Source organism: Chrysochloris asiatica, unplaced genomic scaffold (assembly GCF_000296735.1).
Source record: "Chrysochloris asiatica unplaced genomic scaffold, ChrAsi1.0 scaffold00075, whole genome shotgun sequence".
Taxonomy (NCBI): Eukaryota; Metazoa; Chordata; class Mammalia; order Afrosoricida; family Chrysochloridae; genus Chrysochloris; species Chrysochloris asiatica.
Genome location: NW_006408593.1, coordinates 12,684,941 through 12,704,650, shown reverse-complemented (window position 1 = coordinate 12,704,650; position 19,710 = coordinate 12,684,941). Strand labels below are relative to the sequence as shown.

General features: G+C 37.2%; 1 protein-coding gene across 2 annotated transcripts in view; it reads left to right on the top strand.

Annotated features, from left to right (window-relative positions):
* CKAP5 (cytoskeleton associated protein 5) overlaps positions 1–19,710 on the top strand; it is a 114,387-nt gene that overhangs the window by 25,062 nt on the left and 69,615 nt on the right. For both annotated transcript variants that reach the window (XM_006865066.1, XM_006865065.1), the window contains exons 2-8: positions 2,663–2,756; positions 3,953–4,146; positions 5,650–5,856; positions 11,625–11,796; positions 12,541–12,673; positions 13,292–13,392; positions 16,362–16,475. In XM_006865066.1, coding sequence (XP_006865128.1) covers positions 2,700–2,756; positions 3,953–4,146; positions 5,650–5,856; positions 11,625–11,796; positions 12,541–12,673; positions 13,292–13,392; positions 16,362–16,475 — 978 coding nt within the window. In that variant the 5' untranslated portion in view covers positions 2,663–2,699. The remainder of the gene's footprint in view (positions 1–2,662; positions 2,757–3,952; positions 4,147–5,649; positions 5,857–11,624; positions 11,797–12,540; positions 12,674–13,291; positions 13,393–16,361; positions 16,476–19,710) is intronic.

Sequence of the window (19,710 nt, the reverse complement as noted above, 5' to 3'; positions counted from 1 at the left end):
ATGAGTGTAAAGCTGATGTTCTCCCATGTAAACCTCACACTAAAAACTGTAAAAAAAAAAAAAAAAAAGCTTAGTCAGGGAGGAATGTCAGCCTTGAGCATTGTGCTCTTGAAAGAACATTCTATATGGGATCAAATTGACCACAGCAACTCAAAAGATTAGCTAAAAACTTAGGGAGAAGTGAGTTTATATTAATAGAAAAGAAACAGCTCAGAAAAGGAGAGTGAGAATGGTTGTACAGCTCAAAGAATGTATGTAGTCAGTGTTGCTGAATTGTACATGGAGAAACTTGAATTGGTCATATGTTCTGCTGTATATATTCATAACAACAAAAACAAAGTAAATCACTTTTAAAGACTCATAAATGTATACTTTTTCTAAAGCTCACAAAAACCACAGGTAATTTTGTGTTTAGAGGAACATGACTGTGGTATAAAATGGAACAACCTTTGGGAAAGTTTGTTTCTTCTGTGCGAAGAAGGATATGATAGGAAAGAAACATAGGTGCACTGATAGTATTGATAGTATTCTAATCCTTGGATTGTGCTGCCTGTGACCTGTGTTCAGTGTTTTTTGTAATGCTTCATAACTGGTATGTACTTGCATATATTTTTTGTGTATGCCAACAAGTCTAATGTTAATTTAAAATAAGATAATTATATGGAAAAGTTAATGGAAAAGGCTTTTTCTTAGTATATAAATACTGGAAGAAGGCAAACAGACAAACGAAGAGTCCCTGGTGTCACATGTACTCACAAACACTGCATCCATTATCTCAGCGACTGTGGAAGTTTGGGGTTGAAGCAGGCCTTTCCTTTGAATAGAAAGAAGCAAAATCATAAACAACAACTTGTTACAAAGTAGCAGATGCTGTTTCAAAACATACAACACAATGGCATCTAAATTCTGTTGAGCAGTAAAACTTGAATAGTCTTTTTCTTCATGTTTCTGAAAAAAGTAGAACCACCAGGAAAAAAAGAAACTGTATCCATCCCTGTTTACTCATAAGAAAGTGACAGTCAGGTATTAATTGTTCACATTTTCTTGCTTGGAGGATGTTTTAAGAGCTCTCATTGAGTGTTTCTTATTTTAAAAAAAAAAATCAGATAGGAAAGAATACATTTATGGTTCAAACTTTTGTCAAGAAAGTAACTTTCAAAGGTTTTAATTCTGGCTGCACACTAGAGTCATCTGGAGAACTTTTCAGATACCATTGTTACTGTATTTTACACTCACCATTGCACAGTGGTTTTTTGTTTTTTTTTTAAAAAAAAAGATTGTTCTTTTCTCTACATAATGTTTGAGAAGCACTAAATAACTCATTCATTTTCGCCACTTTATAATATTGTGCTCTGAGTATGCCATTAACTTTTCATTCTCTTTTTGATGAACATGTGAGCTGTTTTCAGATTTTGGTTATGAGCAGTGTTGCTCTGAACTTGGCATCAATCTGGTCATTTGTAGTTGCTGGGTGACGTGCATCTTCAACTTTTTAATATCACAATGCTTGCCTAGCTGCTGTACTGTTTTCATTCCCACTTTTGCTGTATTCGAGTTCCTGCTGATTTTCTATTAAAGTTTAGCTCCTACTCTAAAACACACTGCTGTTTCACCTGGGTCCTGAGGGTTTGGAAATTAAGTCTTCATGGGGATGAAGTCTACGTATTCTTAACATAAGTTCAGAATTTAATCTGTGTCTGACTTTCCCTAGGGTATTTCCATCAAGGTGTGATGGAAAAGGCATAAGACTGAATCCTAGTGTGGTATCCCTCTGTCTACTGGTTTTGTTGTTTTGGCAAGTTACTTAACCTGTGTGAGCTGAGTGTGCAAAATGGGGAGAATGTCTTATCTTTCATTTAGTTGTTAGGGATGTTGACTATAAACCTCACAATTTAAAAATAGTTTAAATACTGTGTTTATTTGTTGTTGTTATGTACTATGGAGTTGGTTCCGGCTCAGTGACCCTGTACAGGGTTTCCAAGGCTGTAAATCTTTACGGGAGCAGAAAGCCTCGTCTTTCTCCCATGGAACAGCTGGTAGTTTTGAACTGCTGACCTTGTGGTTCGCACCCCAATTCGTAACCACTACACTACCAGAGCTCCTGTAAGTTTATTTAGGAATAGTTTATTCAGTGATTTAATTTCTTGCTAATTTATATAAGCATTTTAACTAGAGTCATAAATGATTGGTTCTATTTGATTTTTCTAAAAGTCCATGGAAATTTTTCATTAACTTCCATTTTTCCATGAACTTTTTGAAGCCACCTCATATACGTGATTTAAATAGAGAACATTGAGATTTTTCATGATTTTTAGGTTAACAGTTGAAAGCATGACTTTCTCTGAAACTCTTCTTGGCCTTTTAGAAAATTGAAAAGTTCAGCTCTTCAGTTTTGTTCTAGCTTTGTCATGTATCTGAGAATTTTCTATTGGGATAGACATATAAGCATATGTTTTTTACCATAACAGTGTCTATCCTTTCTAGGTGGTTTGATTATTTTTATTTTTTTTTTTAAGTTGGATTAATGAAATTAAATGGCCTTCTGAGCAAAGAATGGGCTTTTTCCTTTTGTTGGTGCTTGTGTGATGTGATAATAAACTCAGCAAAGTTACTTAAGAGACTGACTGCTGGAGTTAATAGGTATCTGTCTTTATCTGACCAGGAATTACTCTGAATTCTAAGGAGAAACTGGAAGCACAATGGGAGATGACAGTGAGTGGATAAAACTGCCGGTGGATCAGAAATGTGAACACAAGGTGAGACTTTTTCAAACTCACATTTTAGTGTCCTTGTCCTGGCTCGTCAGTGGAGTTTTCTAACTCAATAAAAAATGTGGTTTTCAAAAAACAAATAAAAAGGGGGTGTACTAGCCCAATACGTTTTTTGTTTTTGTTTTTTAATTCTCTTGACAGAATTCAAAGGAAGATACATTAATGAAGTGAAAAGCAAGTTGAAACTCTAAAAAATGGCTTTATAAAGTGATTTTTTACTTTGTTGTTGTTAAAGTGCCATCGAGTCTGTACCAGCCCATAGCGACCTTGTGTAGGGTTTCCAAGCTTGAACCACCGACCTTGTGGTTCAAACTGACTTTGCAGTCCAGTGCATTAACCCACAGCACCACTCAGGGCTCTATAACTCTATATATATACTCTATAAAATGCTACTGACTGCTTTTGTTATGTCCCATACAGATACCAATACTCAGTATCTAAGAATATCTGTAATAGTTCATTGTGTGGAAACTTTTATCTGGAAATGTACTCGTATTCTGTATTCAGCCATAGAACTCCAACATTGTGTAGGTTCTCTAATCTCTGTACTCTGCAATAGCTAGCCTCAGAAGCTGCCTATCTTTTTATTCTGGTTCATTTTATTTTGAGCTAATAAGAAACAGTTGATTATATATATATTTTTTTTTTTGTTTTCATTTTTTTGGATTAACCCGTGAGCCGATTCCACACATACTGACCCTATGGGACAGAGTAGAACTGCCCCATAAGGTTTCAGTCTTTACAAAAGCAGGCTGCCATATCTTTGTCCCAAATAGCAGCTAGTAGGTTCTAACCGTTCTAAGCAACCAAGCACTTTAACCACTGTGCCACAGAGGCTCCTTGGACATGATTTAGTGGGTAGTTTTTCATATTACCCTGCTTTCCTCCAACTATGCCTTTAGTTCCTTTCAGTTTTAATCATTTTTAAAAACAAGAAATATTGATCATTTGTTGTTATGTGCCATGGAGTCAATTCCAACTCATTTAGTAGATTTAGTAGATTTATCATTTAGTAGATTTTAAAACCTCTTTCTCTCCTTTTATAGGGTCACTATGAGTCGTAACCGACTCCATGGCACATAACCACCACCACCATAGTCAGTTTTACCTTCTCCCCTCTAATTTACTGTAGATAATAATATAATTAAATGTTTTGCTCCAAAATATTGCTTTTCTTGTAGCTTTGGAAAGCAAGATTAAGTGGCTATGAAGAGGCGATGAAGATCTTCCAGAAAATTAAGGATGAAAAGAGCCCAGAATGGTCCAAATACTTAGGATTGATCAAAAAATTTGTGACTGATTCCAATGCAGTCGTTCAATTAAAAGGACTAGAAGCCGCACTAGTTTATGTTGAAAATGCCCATGTAGCAGGAAAGTAAGTCATTTCTTTATAGTTATTCTGGTAAAAACCTGTGTCAGCTACTATATACCTTAATTTATATATGTTGATGGGTCACTGTCCTTGATTACTAGCACCTTTAGAATATGTTAATTGTCATATTTTCATAGCTCCTTATTATTTTTTCATTCTGTTTTTATACTCTTGCAAATCTAAAGGTAAATGAGATCTCTATAGAGAAGAAGATTAGAAATCAAACCTTGAGCTTTTACTTCAAGGTTTGATGAGCCACTGATTTTCCTTCTGAGCTCTTTTAATGAAAATTATTCTAAAATGGAAAGTTTCTAGTCACTTTTAGAAGAAACTGAAATTGTCAGTAAAGGAATTATCAGAACCTCACTGAAGACACTTAGGCATTACAAAAAATATTTTCTACAGGGACTTCCAGTTAGATGATCTTAGTGTCACATCTTTGTCACTATTGTCCTTAGATATTTTTTACTTCTTGGGTTAGGTAATGATGTGACTAAGCCACCTCTATGTCTCCTTCTGGCTTACGTTGAGCTCCAGATGATGGAGGGTCGTAGTCACCCTCCCTTCCATCTCTAATCTTAATGTCATTGGAAGGCGCTCTCCCTACATAAAGATTTGGGGCCTTTGACTTAATTTCCGAAGGAAGATGCACTTTACTTACATCAAAGGCTAGGCCGATTAAGACAGCCCTCCTTCACTGGAGAGTTCATTACTCAGCATCACCTCGTTGTCACTGCCATTAGGAAAACCATGGTTTGTTCTGTTTTTGGTTTTGTTTTTCATTTTCTCTTCGATGGCAAAAGGTGTTTTTAACAAATGCTTCTTGACATCCCAGCCCACTGATTCTTTTATAATTCCCAGTAGTTCAGGCTCTGTTTCATTTAGAAGAGATTCAAAGCGTTAAAAATAACATATAGTCTTGCCAGGGAGTTAAGACCAGTTATTGTTATTAAAAGTACATATCCATTCCCTTTGTGAAAAAATCCTGATGTCCTAAGAAGTAAATGATTTTTTAAAAACAAGTGCAAATCCTAATTTTGCAAATGATACCTCTGTATTGGTATTTATATATATGTATAGGAAAAATCTGAAAGGATGGCCACTTAAAAGTTTTTTCTGGTAGTAGGATTTCAAGGGATTTTTGCTTTCTTGTTTAAGTATTCTACATTTGTAAATATTTGTAAACTGGGATTTAAAAAATATATAACCATTTAACACCCTTAAGTAGTTCTGTTTCCTTGTCTGCTGTGACGTTTTAAACTTTTATGGCTTTCTAAAATTCTTTTTTTTTTTTTTTTAATGTTCTTGAACATAAATAATAAATTGGAGGCTCACTTCTTTATTCCTAATCATTTGTTAAAGCACTTACACCTCCTTTTCCTTGACCTTTTTCTAGCTCTTTCCAATAAAATGCTATTCTTGGTTTTGTATTTTTTTGTTTTGTTTTTGTGTGTGTGTGTGTTGGTGGTGTTGGTGGGTAGTTATTGTTGATCATCTAAATTTCAGAACCACAGGAGAAGTTGTATCGGGCGTTGTAAGTAAAGTGTTCAACCAGCCTAAAGCCAGAGCCAAAGAGCTAGGCATGGACATCTGTCTAATGTATATAGAGATTGAGAAAGGCGAGGCTGTGCAAGATGAGCTCCTGAAAGGCTTGGATAATAAGAACCCCAAGATCATAGTGGCCTGTATTGAGACACTGAGGAAGGCCTTAAGGTAAGACTTTTTCTTGTTGCTGTATTTCTGCTGTTAATAACTAGAACATCTCAATCTGAGATATTAGAAACTTCAGGACATGACTTGGTATGCCACAACCACCAGTAAAACAATGTGGAAAAGCTACCAGCAATCTTTTGCTAAGGCACTTTGTATTGCGTTCTTTTATCCTTCAAGTGTGTTGCATAGCTGTTTTATCTAACTCCCTTCCTAATGAAGATTAACTGAGGGTAGTTTTGTCTTCTTGGATTAAAAATTGACCTTTACTTGAAAAAGCACTCTTCAGATATTTGAACATCTCTTTTATCTTGCTATTCTTCAGTTTAAATTTTTGTATTCCAGAGAATTGGCTAAAGTAACCTTTGTCTTTTTAATAAAGTGGAAGCAAATTCTTCAAATCTTTCAACAGAAGTACAACTGCAAATAGAAAATAATTTATGTAATAAGTTGTTTTCAACCCTAGACACTCTTACTGTTTGGCAGCACAGTTTTTCATGAATGAGATCTCTTTCCAGAACAGGTGACTGTAATGTTCTGTGGAAATCTGAATTAGACAAACCATTAGTTTTTTCTGATTTGACAGTCCTTCTAATCTGATGTCCTATCCCTAATACTATCCACATGAGATGCTTTCAAAAGCAGCTGTAGTGAAATCCTAAATGTATCATTCCAGCTTTGGTGATTCCATTTATAACCTACAATGTGGAGAAAATGCTTCCTTTGGTGTTTATCTGATGTGAAAGTATCCAAAATCTTAAGTTTTGTTAAACTATCATTAATTTATAAATCTTAATTTTTACATTGTCATTTATGTGGTTCTTAATGTTCTTTAATAAAATACGACTTTCACTTCGATTTCTAAAATTTTTCATTTATTGTGGTTACAAAGCAAGTTAGTTTTCCATTAAGCAATTTATGCATATTTTGTTTTGTCTCATTGGTTGCAATCCCCTCCATGTATTAGCACTCTTTACATTTTCTCACCGGCTTCCCCTCTTTTTTTGTTTCTCTTTGTCATCCCTTCTTGTTTTCTAGGCTTTATTATTGGTTACATGCTCCCTTTTTGGTCTGATTGTTCTAAGGTGTGCTTTTCCTCATGGGTATTATTGTTCACTGTGTTGTTGTTGTTGTTGTTAAGTGCTGTCGAGTTGTTACTGACTCATAGAGACCCTTACAGGGTTTCCACGGTGTAGCTGGTGAGCTTGAACCACTGACATTGCAGTTCAAAGTGACCTTGCAATCCAGAACATTAACCTATAGCACCACACCAGATTGCCATTGTTCACTCTGTAGGCCTATTTTTTGGCTAAAAGATGATCCCTAGGGATGGGTTCAGTTCCATGTTTGAAGAGTGTCTGAAGGTCATAGTCTCAGGCATTCCACGAGTCCGTCAGACCAGTAAGTCTGGTCTTTTTCATGAATTTGAAGTTTGGTCTACATTTTTCTCCCACTATGTCCAGGACCTTCTAATGTGATCCCAGTTGGTAGTAATAGCCGTGCACTATTGGCTCTTCTAGTCTCAGGCTAGTGGAGGCTGTTGTTATGTGATCCATTAGTTTTTTGGACTAATTCTATCCTTGAGTCTGATTTTCTTTACTTTTCTTTGCTACGGACTGGAAGAGACCAGTAGTTGCATGTTAGCTGGTCGCTTGTAAGCTTTTAAAAGACCTTGTGTGACATGTGTTTCCCTTGTTTCTAGCTCATTATGGTATGGTGATATAGTTGTTGTAAGTGCCATCGAGTTGATTCCGATTCATAGTGACCCTGTATAGGATTTCTGAGGAGTAGTTGGTAGGTTTGAACTGCCAGCTGCAGTTAGCAGTCCAGTGCTTATCCTACAGCACCACATCAGAACTCCTTGCATCTACTAGTAGTGGTGATAGTTGTGTATCATCCAATCAGTTCTGACTCATAGCAACCCTGTATAAGGTTTTCTAGGCTGTAAATCTTTATGGGAGCGGAAAGCCTCATCTTTCTCTTGCAGAGTGACTAATAGAGTCAAATTGCTGACCTTGTAGTTAGTAGTCCATCTCATAACCCACTATGGTACCAGGGCTTCTTCCATGATGTGACTGTCATTGTAGAAGTCTAGTGAATTGATTTGCCTATAAAGACTGAGTTTGTGTCATTTGATCTAGTCTGTCTTTGATAGTAGAGGATCTGTTAATACATATTATACCATAGTCTTCTGTTTTTAAGTGAGAAGTGTATAATCTGGAATGCAATAAATTGTGTTAATTTTATTTTTAAGATAATTAGAAGACTAAGGGTAAAGAAAGAACAAGTTAGATTTATCTTTTTATGTCTTCCTTATAGGTGTTATTTAGTCCTATCCCTGTGTGGTTCATTACCTGTGCTAAAGTATCTCAGAATCTCTAGTGGCTCTCTGGAACTAGATAGCTCCCTGAGGCCCTAAAGAACTTTGAGGCCAAACTACTCAATCCTGTGTTCCAAGGTCTCCTAAAGCTATCTTTGTTAATCTTTGATAACCATTGGAGGTAGAACATTCTGTGGCCCTTAAAACAGACTTCTAGAACCCTTTTGTTTTTTTCTAATATGTTTAATATCCCACCATATGCTTGTCAGTTTCTCATACTGTGGTAGTTTATGTATTACTGTGTATCTTAGATACTATCAGGGTCACCCATGGTGGATATAGATTTCAACAAAACTTCCAGATTAAAACAGACTAGGAAGAATGATGTGGTGGTCACTTCTGAAAAAATTGGCCACGGAAAACTTGGCCACGGAATAGCCATGGAATGTTTTGTGATATTTATGATAATTACAGAAAGCATTAAGAAGAATAGGAATTCCACAACAGTTAATTGTGCCTCTACAGAACCTGTACATAGATTAAGAGTCAGTCATTCAAACAAAGTAAGGGGATACTGCATGGTTTAAAATCAGGAAAGGTGTGCATCAGGGTTGTGTCCTTTCACTATACTTTATCAATCTGTATGCTGAGCAAACAGTCCAAGAACCTGGACTATATGGAGTAGAATGTGATATCAGGATTGGAGAAAGGCTCATTAACAGCCTGCGATATGCAAATGAAACAACCTTGCTTGCTGCAAGCAAAGAAGACTTGAAGCACTTACTGATGGATATCAAAGACTATAGCCTTCAGTATGGATTACACCACAATATAAAGAAAACAAAATTCCTCACAACTGGACCAATAAGCAACATCACGATAAATGGAGAAAAGACTGAAATTGTCAAGGATTTTATTTTCCTTGGATCCATGGAGTTAGCAGTCATGTAAGCAGCAGTCAGTAAATCAAACAATGTATTGCATTGGACAAACCTGCTGTGAAAGATCTCTTTAAAGTAAAGTATGAAAACCCAAAGACAACACTTTAAAGACAAAGGTATGCCTACCCCAAGCTATGGTATTTTCACTCTCCTGATATGCATGTGAAAGTTGCACAATGAATAAGAAAGACTGGAGAAAAATTGATATCTTTGAACTGAAGTATTGGTAAAGACTATTACATACCATGGACTGCCAGAAGAACAAACAGATCTGTGTTTGAAATACAGGCAGAACGCTTCTTAGAAGTGAAAATGCTGAGACTTCATCTCATATACTTTAGACAAGTTACTGAGTGAGACCAGACCCCGGTGAAGGACATATTTGGTAGCAAGCAAATAAGGAGATGGATGGACACAGTGCCTCCAACAATGGGTTTTAACATTGTGAGGATGGCATGGGGACAGTGTTTCATTCTGCTGTGCAGAGGATCTCTATCAGTCGGAAACAACTGGATAATACGTAGTAACAAGTTTTAACATCAAAATACGGTTTCATTTTGTTAAGGATTCTGTTTTCCATGTAGTCCTATTACATCTGTTTTGTTTTGTTTTGTTTTCTATCTTTTAGAAGTAGGTCAGGATAGAGAAACAAAAAAGAATCAAATGAAACAGTAGTTACATAAAGGAAGATTAAGTCCCAAACCAAATGTGTTGCCATCAAGTTGATTTCAACTCACAGCAACCCTAGAGGGCGTAGTAGAACTTCCACTTAGGGTTTGCAAGATTGTATAAATCTTTGCAGAGCAGACTGCCACATCAATCTCCTGAAGAGTAGATGGTGGATTTGAACCACTTACCTTTTGGTTATCAGCTGGGGGCTTACACCACTGTACCACAAGGACTTCTCACAAAGGAAAATTAAGAGGTCCCAAATCTAAAGTTCTTAAAACTATGTTAAGTATCCCTAAAGCACAATACGTGATCTGATTTCCTATTTATCCTTTAGTTTTAAAGGTCAGCTGAAATCTTTCTTTGAAAGATTTCTTTGTTTTTTTTCCTACTAAAATTAAGGATATTTTAAAGGGAATCTTAGAGATCATCCAGCTTATTTACATGTTACTATAACTATACTTAATTATCTTACACAGCCAGGTGTCTTGTTAAAAGTCACCTTTTAGGGAGAGTATATTTTATAATCTTGTTCTGTAACCTGTTAAGAGTCTGTCAACAGCTATTTCAAAAAAATTGTATTGCTTGCCCAGCTGCTACTTGAGATAGATAATATAATGGGACTACTACTCATAAAGGAGTCCTGGTGTGGCACTGTGAGTTAATGCGCTGGACTGCAAAATCAGTTTGGACCACAAGGTCAGCGGTTCAAGCTCACCAGCCGCTCCTTGGAAAACCTTCTACAGGGTCGCTATGGGTCAGAACTGACTCGACGGTACTTAACAACAACAACTACTCATAAGGTGGAGTCCTGATGTGGTGCCGTGGGTTACTGCACCAGACTGCAAAGCCATTTGAACTGCAAGGTTGGGGGTTCAAGCTCACCAGCTAGCTGCTCCTCGGAAACCCTATACAGGGTTGCTATGTGTCGGAACCAACTCGATGCACTTCACAACAATAACTCATAAAGAGCTCTGGTAGCATAGTAGTTACAAGTTGGGCTGCTAACCTCAACGTCAGTAGTTCAAAACTACCAGCAGTTCTGCAGAGAAAGATGCAGTTTTCTGCTCCTATAAAGATTTATAGCCTCGGAAACCCTATGCAGAGTTGCTTTGGGACAGAACCAACTCTACAGCACACCATCACTACCACCACCACCACAACTACTCATAGAATTTTAGTGTTCTTTCCTAACGAAATTCCTTTAAAATTAGTTACTCAGGAATGATAACAGTGACATCAGAAAGCTGAAATTGACCAGTTGAGAATTAAAATATATAATAAGTAGCACATATGTAAGGTTAAATGTACGCTCTCTTTTTAAAAGAAGTCACACTGCAACTGTTTTTCCCCATGGAAAATGGAAGCAAAGAGATTTAGTTGTCTGGGCAATGATGTAGTATGATAGTTACCAAGTCAGGAATGAACACAAACTGCCAAGATTAGTCATCTATCTACTTGAGTGAATCCTCTTAATGAGAGTTTATTAAAAGTAGATTTCACTCATCTTTTAAATATTTATGAACCGATTTATGTTCTTAAGTATTATTTAAAATTCTTTAAATAATACTTAAGATAGTATTCCTAGCCTGGTTATTTAGAAGGTTAGTTTATCAATTGTAATGCTCTTTTGAGCCCTAGACAATAATGCTCTTGGAAGAATGCCATCTAAATGTAGATGTAGTTAAAAGTTTCTTCTTTTTGCTGCCTTTTGAAAACAAAACAAGACAAAACAAAACTTTTCATATGTAATTATGGAAATATGTTTGAGTGAATAAAAGCTAACATTTAACCCAAGCATATTGTGTGTTGACAGTTTTTTCCCAATTTTTTACTTGTAGTGAATTTGGTTCAAAAATCATTTTGCTTAAGCCAATTATCAAAGTGTTGCCAAAACTCTTTGAGTCTCGAGAAAAGGCTGTTCGAGATGAAGCCAAACTAATTGCTGTGGAGATTTACAGATGGATTAGGGATGCTCTGAGACCCCCATTACAAAATATAAATTCTGTCCAGGTGAGGCACAAAATTTTGTTTGTCTTTGCATGAAGTTAATATAAAGATGTTCCTTTACTGTCATTGTTATCAATGACAAATAATTACGTTTCATTTTAACTTTAAAAGTACTTGGGTTTTCTAAGCATAGCTGATTTTCTCTGCTATTGGTGTATGCTGTCATGTTACGTACTAGACATTCAGTGGTGCCAGTATACTAGTGCAAAATCTACAGCAGTATCAAAGATCCCTTTATGATGCTATAGGGTAACAGACCTTGATTTATGTTTAGCCAAGATGCATTCATCTTTTTTGTTTTTATCATTAGTTTTGGAGACTGTTCTGATACAGATATTCCTAAATTCATGAACTTATGAAGGTTTACAAAAAACTGGGTTTTATTCTTTTCTCTCAGTGCTTAAATATACGTCTTCAGTGTCTTAAATGTAAGTTGGTTTGATTTATGTTACAAAATATGCACAGTTTCAGTTTTTCTTTTCTTGATAAATTGTAACAACCTATATAGGGTGTCCTGAGGCTTTAAATCTTCCAGGGAGCAGAAAGCCTCACCTTTCTCTAGTGGAAAGGCTGGTGGGTTTAAACTGTCAGTCCTGTGGTTCAAAGTCCATAGCTTATTTTATGGCACCACCTTATTAGAGCCACTTATAGTAAGAAATTGAGTTCAGTAACTATAAATATAGATGTCAGGTATGTTTTTAATGGCAGAGATGCAGACATGTTTCAAAAATAGTTTGACTTTTGTAGTTGAAAGAACTAGAAGAAGAATGGGTCAAACTGCCAACAGGTGCTCCTAGACCAACTCGATTTCTGCGTTCCCAACAAGAATTAGAAGCTAAATTGGAACAGCAACAATCTGCTGGCGGAGATGCTGAAGGAGGTAATTCAAGTTCAAATATCGATTTGTGTAAAAATTAGCAAAAACTGGCACTGACACAAGAACCTACCTATGTTCAGTAGTTACATTTTCTAGTTGTTGTCACATGCCGTGGAATCGGTTCCAACTCATAGCGACCCTGTACAGGGTTTCCGAGGTTGTAAATCTTTACGGGAGCAGAAAGCCTCATCTTTCTCCTGTGTACAGCTGGGAGTTTTGAACTGCAGACTGTGAGATTAGCAGCCCGATTCATAACCACCACGTTCCCAGAGCACCTTACATTTTCTAGTTGGTTGGTTGGTTGGTTATGTGCTGTGGAGTCAGTTCCGACTCATAGCGACCATACAGGGTTTCCGAGGCTGTAAATCTTCACGGGAGCAGAAAGCCTGATCTTTCTTCTGCGGAACAGCTGGTAGTTTCAAACTGTTAACCTTGCGGTTCGCAGCCCTATTCGTAACCACTACGCTACCAGAGCTCCTTTACATTTTCTGGTAGGACTCCATTAAATACAAGGTAAGTTGGATGCAGCATTTATAGCTCTAATTTTATCAGTGTGGGAAAGGCTTCATAAGTAAAAGCATTCTATCTCTGTTGAAGTTTGTTTTGTTTTTTTCCTGGAAGGTGGTGATGATGGTGATGAAGTGCCACAGATAGATGCTTACGAGCTTTTAGAAGCAGTAGAAATTCTTTCCAAACTCCCTAAGGATTTTTATGATAAAATTGTAAGTAATGATTAAACTTTCATTTATTTCATTTTAAAGAATTATTTGAGTAGAAGTAAAGAATGCTAGTATACCCCTTTCTACCACATGTCTCCCTAGCAAAGTGAATTAATTAGTTGCTTCCATGGTAATTTGCATGTACACTGACTGTAATACTTTTTTTTTAAGTTTTTATTGTGACTTGAGTGATAGTTTACATGGGAGTACATCAGCTTTAATCCTGTTGTATTTCATTTCATTGCAATGATTACAATTTCCTCCATGCATCACCATTCAACAGCATTTGCTTCCATTTCCTGTTTTTTTTGAAGTATACCGAAGCACTCAGGAATATATAACCATTCAGAGAACCAAAGGGAACACCATGCAGGCCTGCCCCCAGGCAGTCAGCACACAGTCCCTCTCCCTCCCTTGAGTCCAGAGTCCCCAGCTGCTCCATCTCTCCACGTCATTGTCTCTGCTTCCATCTCTGGCATCACTACTCCTTTGCATAGGGTTCCGCACTCCACTCTTCTCCCTTGATGGTCACAGAGTCCTCCACTCTTGGACTGCAAGATCAACCACTCCCCTCCTTTTGTTACAAAACGTGTACCTTTACATTTGCAACACCCACAACCAGTCCTGATAGCAATTATTCACTATTGAACCACAAGAGTTTTATCCCCATCTCCTTTCATCAGGCCCATCCAGCCAGCTTGGAAACCACTCACTGGAGATTCTAACTTTCTCTGCGCCCTCTTGAAAGCTTGTAAGCCAGTCACTTCGTGCCATTGTTGCCCCCGCATCTTGGGTAGCCAATGTCTAAGTTGCCCTGTAGTACTATTTTTTTTACATGTTTTGCAAAAAACCAAAGTAGTAGTATTCTCCCTTTTTTTCATTGTCTTTCTGGTTTTACCTCTCAAATTCATTCCCTTTCCTCTAGATCCACTGCCACTACTTGATACTCAGGGCTTCTGGCCCTTGGTGCTGTTGACATTTTGATTCTGTCAAATGCAAAACTCTTTGTTTGAAGGTGCTATCATGTGCATTGTAGGAGGTTTAGCAGCATCTCTGGCTTCTGCCTAATAAATTTTGATAATTGTGCCCCTCCCTCCCCTAAAGTTATGAGAGTCAAAGATGTTTTCAGCCATTGCCAGATGTTCCCTGGAAAGCAAAATCATCCCCGCATGTATCCCATCCCCACCACCATTTCTCACTCTAGAGTGCTGCAGGAATATTCTTATGAGACTCCCTGGTTCTGCTCTTTCCTCCTTCCAGCCATACGTCACAGTGTAATTAAAGGTGTCTTTTTTTTTTTAATTCCCATGTTAGTGTCTGATTTAAACCCTTTAATGGAAATCATCTTGTGGCCTTTGAGACCACCTACCATGTTCTGTCCTCCAGGCCTTCCAGTCATTGTCTTTAATTGTTCCCATTCTTTATGCTCCAGGCACACAACTCCCAGCATCTGATACCCTCACTACTCCAGTGTCCAATGTCCTCACTCCTCCCAGTGTCTGATAATACCCTTACTGCCTCCAGCGTCTAATGTCCTCACTCCTCCCAGTGTCTGATAATACCCTTACTGCCTCCAGCGTCTAATGTCCTCACTCCTCCCAGTGTCTGATAATACCCTTACTGCCTCCAGCGTCTAATGTCCTCACTCCTCCCAGCAGCTGATACCCTCACTACTTCAGTGTCCGATATCCTCACTACTCCAGTGCCCAAATGTCCTCTCTACTCCCAGTGTCTCATGTCCTCACTACTCCAGTGTCTAATGTCTTCACTCTTTTTGAAAAAAAAAAAAAAACAAACTCTGGATCTTAACATATGCTGTTCTTTCTGCCTGTAACATTCTTCTCTCGCCATTTACCTGGCAATATCTCTTCACCCTTCTTGTTGTTGTTAAGTGCCATCAAGTGGTTCCGACTCATAGCGACCCTGTATAAGGTTTCCGAGGAGCATCTGGTGGGTTTGAACTGCCAACCTGTGGTTCACAGTCCAGTGCTGATCCTACAGCACCACACCAGGAGTCCTGATCTCACCTTGGTGGTGGTGGTGTTAAGTGGTGTTGAGTCAGTTCCGACTCATAGCGGCCCTGTATAGGGTTTCCAAGGAAGCAGCTAGTGAGTTTGAACTTGTGGTTCAACCAACCTTGCTATCCGGTGCTTATCTAACAGCACCACATTCAGTGGAGATCATACATGACTTCCTAAACTAGGTTACCTTCTATTGCTATGTTACCAAGGCAACTTTCATAGTGGTCACAACCTGGTAGTTATTTATTCAAGATCTCCCTAGCTCAGTTTTAAGCTCCTGGAGTATCTATTAACTTCTGCTTAATAATTAAATATTTGCTAAATTGAACTGAACTCTAAGCCTCTCCAAAACTGAGTTTGTCATCTTCTTTATATCCTCAATTGTTTCAAATAGTAGGTGTTCAAATTGTTAAATGATAGCTTGGTCTCTAGGGAGCATATTCTACTTTATAGCCACAAAGAAAAAGGATTGCTGGAAATTTAGAAACTGATCTCCCAGATTAGATCAGTTTTGCTTGTTGGTTATGAGATCATTCCTTTCTGGTCTTTTTATGCTTTCAATATGGAAACTCCATGCCTCTTAATTGTGCCACAATGAGAGGCTGAAAATGCTTTCTACCATTGTTTTCTGTTTAGCACATGTTTGCTAATGTTTATCTATAAAATAAAAGGAATAGCGTCTAGGTGACCTCATTCTATTTATTTACTTATTGTTGAATTTTAGTGATAGTATCTTGTAAGTATCTTGTAATATACTTTTTATATGTGAACAAAAATTTATGCATATAAACAGAACATTCTGATTGATTGTATAGTTCTTCAATTTTATTTTTAAATTAGCTTTAGAAAAAGTTTCTGGAAACAGGTTATGTCTTTAAATCAGTGGAGTGTAAGAAATAGACTTTTATTCAACTGTCATATTTTTGTAAGTGACACTTCTTACATCTTTAGGAGGCAAAAAAATGGCAAGAGAGAAAGGAAGCTCTGGAGGCTGCAGAAGTGCTCGTAAAAAACCCCAAACTGGAAGCCGGTGATTATGCGGACCTAGTAAAAGCACTGAAGAAGGTAAATGTGAAGGGTTGAAGCATCCGGTGTGCTAAGTACAGACCAGGTTTTTGAGATTTTCTTCATCACTCATCTTTTTATCACAAATACTTTCCTATTAAAAGAACGTTGTTGATGCTTTTTAAATTACAGATACACATTCATAAATAATTGTCTGAATTACTGCTCTAGGTTAGTTTGGCGGAATTGTTATTTTTTTGTTTATCATCACTTTGACTTGAAGTATGCTGTTTGATAGTTTCTGTCAACCAGAAGAAAAAGAGGGTCTTACTGATTATAATTACATATTCAAGTTTTACAATTCTGTAGGATGAGCTGTTTAAATTGACTTCATATAATGGAATAATTACTAAATGTGAAAAGTTGAATAGCAGATGGTTGGTCCTGTACTGTACTGTCAGCATGTAGTTGTACAAATAATGTGATCCTAAAGCACGTAAGTACTAAATAATAAACATTTTTTTAAAATGCTATATAGTATTGTAGTGAGGTCATGTAGTATTGCTTAGGTCCATCCAGGTGGAATGCTGCTGGTATTTAGTAGTGTTTTATAATATCTGAATATTGGAACACTGGTTGTAGATGTAGAGCTTGAGGGTAAATCTGAAGAAATCTTCTTGGCTTCCCACAGCTAAGTTGAAAACTTGGTTTTATCTGTGATTTCAGGTTCAGGAAGCCGAGGGTTAGATTTGGGGTACTGCTATGGGTTAATCTTTAATTGTATGTTTATGTAAGTACATATAGTTGGCCTGCCTGTTTTTTCCTTTAAGTGAATTTTGAGGTGGAGATGTGAGATTTATCATAACTTTTGTTCATCAGTCTTCTATCTTGAAGCCCCACAGGACCTAGTCATGGATAACTAAAAAGGAATTGTGCTGAATAATGAGTTTCACTAACCTGTGCATTAGGTGGAGCGAATGGGAGAAAGAAGGGTAGCGTCCACTCAGAAAGATGAAGTGGGATTCCACCACCCTGCTAGAGACCCTCTGATACTCTGTTGGTTCTTTTGGTGTGTACATTTTTAGCAGGGTTCTGATTGCTCTGTCACTGAATTTTCAGTCGTACCACTAAAGTTGGGGTCCTAGTTACATAATGGTTAAACTGCTCAGCTGTTAACCAAAAAGTCGATGGTCCCAATTCACCAGCCGCTCTGTGAAACATGTGGCAGCCTGCTTCTGTAGACTTGGAAACCAGAAACCCTAGTGGGCATTCTATAGGGCAGGGCTACTATGACTTGGAATCGATTCAAAAGCAGTCAGTTTATTTGCTTTGGTGTCACATAAAAGCTTTTTCTGCCCCCTTGGTCACTAATTGATTCTTTCTACATGCATTGTTTTAGGATACTAAGTACTCTAAGAAACATTATCCTGTGATTTCCATTGGGACTGTGTATGTAAATGTCTCTCGCTGCATTACGCAGAGAGGAATGTGGGGAAACATAGACTATACATTTCTGTGAGATCTAGAGCAGCAGTAGAAACTTCTTTGTCTCTACATGATGAAGGAGTGAATCAAAGGTGGGGTTTGAAGGAATGGATCAAAGGCAACAAGCAACTAAAAAAAGAAAACTTTATTTTGTGGCTAAGATATTTAAAACAATGAAAAGTTAGCTTTGGTTATATAACTTAATGTGAATCATGGCTTTTTATTTTTATACTTGTTTTTATCATGTATACACAAATGCATAAATGTCATATCCATATATTGACTTAAGAGAGACATGTCAAAAATGAAGAAATGGTGACATGGAAGGAAGAGAAAGACAAGACTAAGGATCCAGAGTGATTCCTCTTTGCTCCATCAGTCTGTCTTCATCGACTGTAGAAAGCAATCCCACTAATTCCCCAATGTTTTCCTTTTATTCTAGTAGTAAAGACTCCTGGTATGATACTATAGGATCAGCACTGGACTGTGAACCACAAAGTCAGCAGTTCAAGCCCATCAGCTGCTCCTCCTATACGGGGTTGTTAGAGTCGGAACCCACTTAACGGCACTTAACAGCATTAACAAAGACCTTAGTTTTGAAATTGATTATGGTTTTCCTGACACATAGTAAACTGTCTTCTTGCTAGTTTTCCCTTGACTTAGAATACTTTTTGGACTTTCTTGTTCTTGTAGATGATAGTTCTTTGCTTTAGAAAGTTCCACCACCATCACATCACTGCCCTGCCCTCTAAGATGTTTTGTTTGGTTTTAACAGTTAGCTATGCTTGTTGGTTGATAAATATATTTTTTAATCTTTAGATTTAGATTTTGGTTTTCGAGGTGTTTTATTATATAATCTTCAGATTTCCTATGTGGAATTTAAATTGCTGTCCCCTTTAAAGAGCCCTGGTGGTACTGGTTAGGAATTGTGCTGGTAACCATAAGGTGGGCGGTTCAAGCCCACCAGCTGGTCCACAAGAGAAAGATGAGGCTGTCTGCTCCTGTGAAGATTTATTGCCTCAGAAACCCTATCTAGTGCCACTGTGAGTTGGAAAAGACTCGATGGCAGTGGGTTTGGTTTTCACCATTGTTTCCTAACCCAGAATTCATGATGGGTTTCTTTGACTTTCCCTCTTTCCTCTGCTGAAAAAAACAAGTGTGCTTTTGTTTGAAATGCTGTTAGCTAGAGCTTTACCTATTAATTAAAGATAAATAATTGATAATTACTTAAAAGCACATTGCATTTAACATATAGACTCAGATTAACAAGAGTGACAGCACTTTTAATTGTAGAACGTTTCCCATTGTTAGATTAAATTGAGATTAGGAGCTAAAGGTTTCTTTCCCCAGGCTAGAACAGAAGTTACTGAATTTTTCTTATTTCTGGAGTGGAGTCCCCCAGTCCTTTACCATCTTGAATTATAATAGGTTCATATGTAGGATCTTCTCCAGTATTTTACATAAGGGGTCCAATCCTCAATGATTAATGAGTGGTATTCACCTAAGAAGCGGATGAAATGATGGTTTTTAATTGGAGCCATATAAGAAAACTACCTTTTGATTTATATAAAAATACTGATATCCAAATCCTATTCCAGATTCATTAAATTAGAATTTCAGTTTGTTGGGATGGGGTCTATTGTGTATTTGATGACCATCTGGGAATATATATATATTTTTAGATACTGAATAAAATTTTATCGACTTCATATCTGAGAAGTTTTTGTTAAAAAAAAAATTCACCTAACATCATGAAAAGTGAAAAGATAAGCATTCAAGAAGCTCAACGAACCCCAGGATGGATAGACCC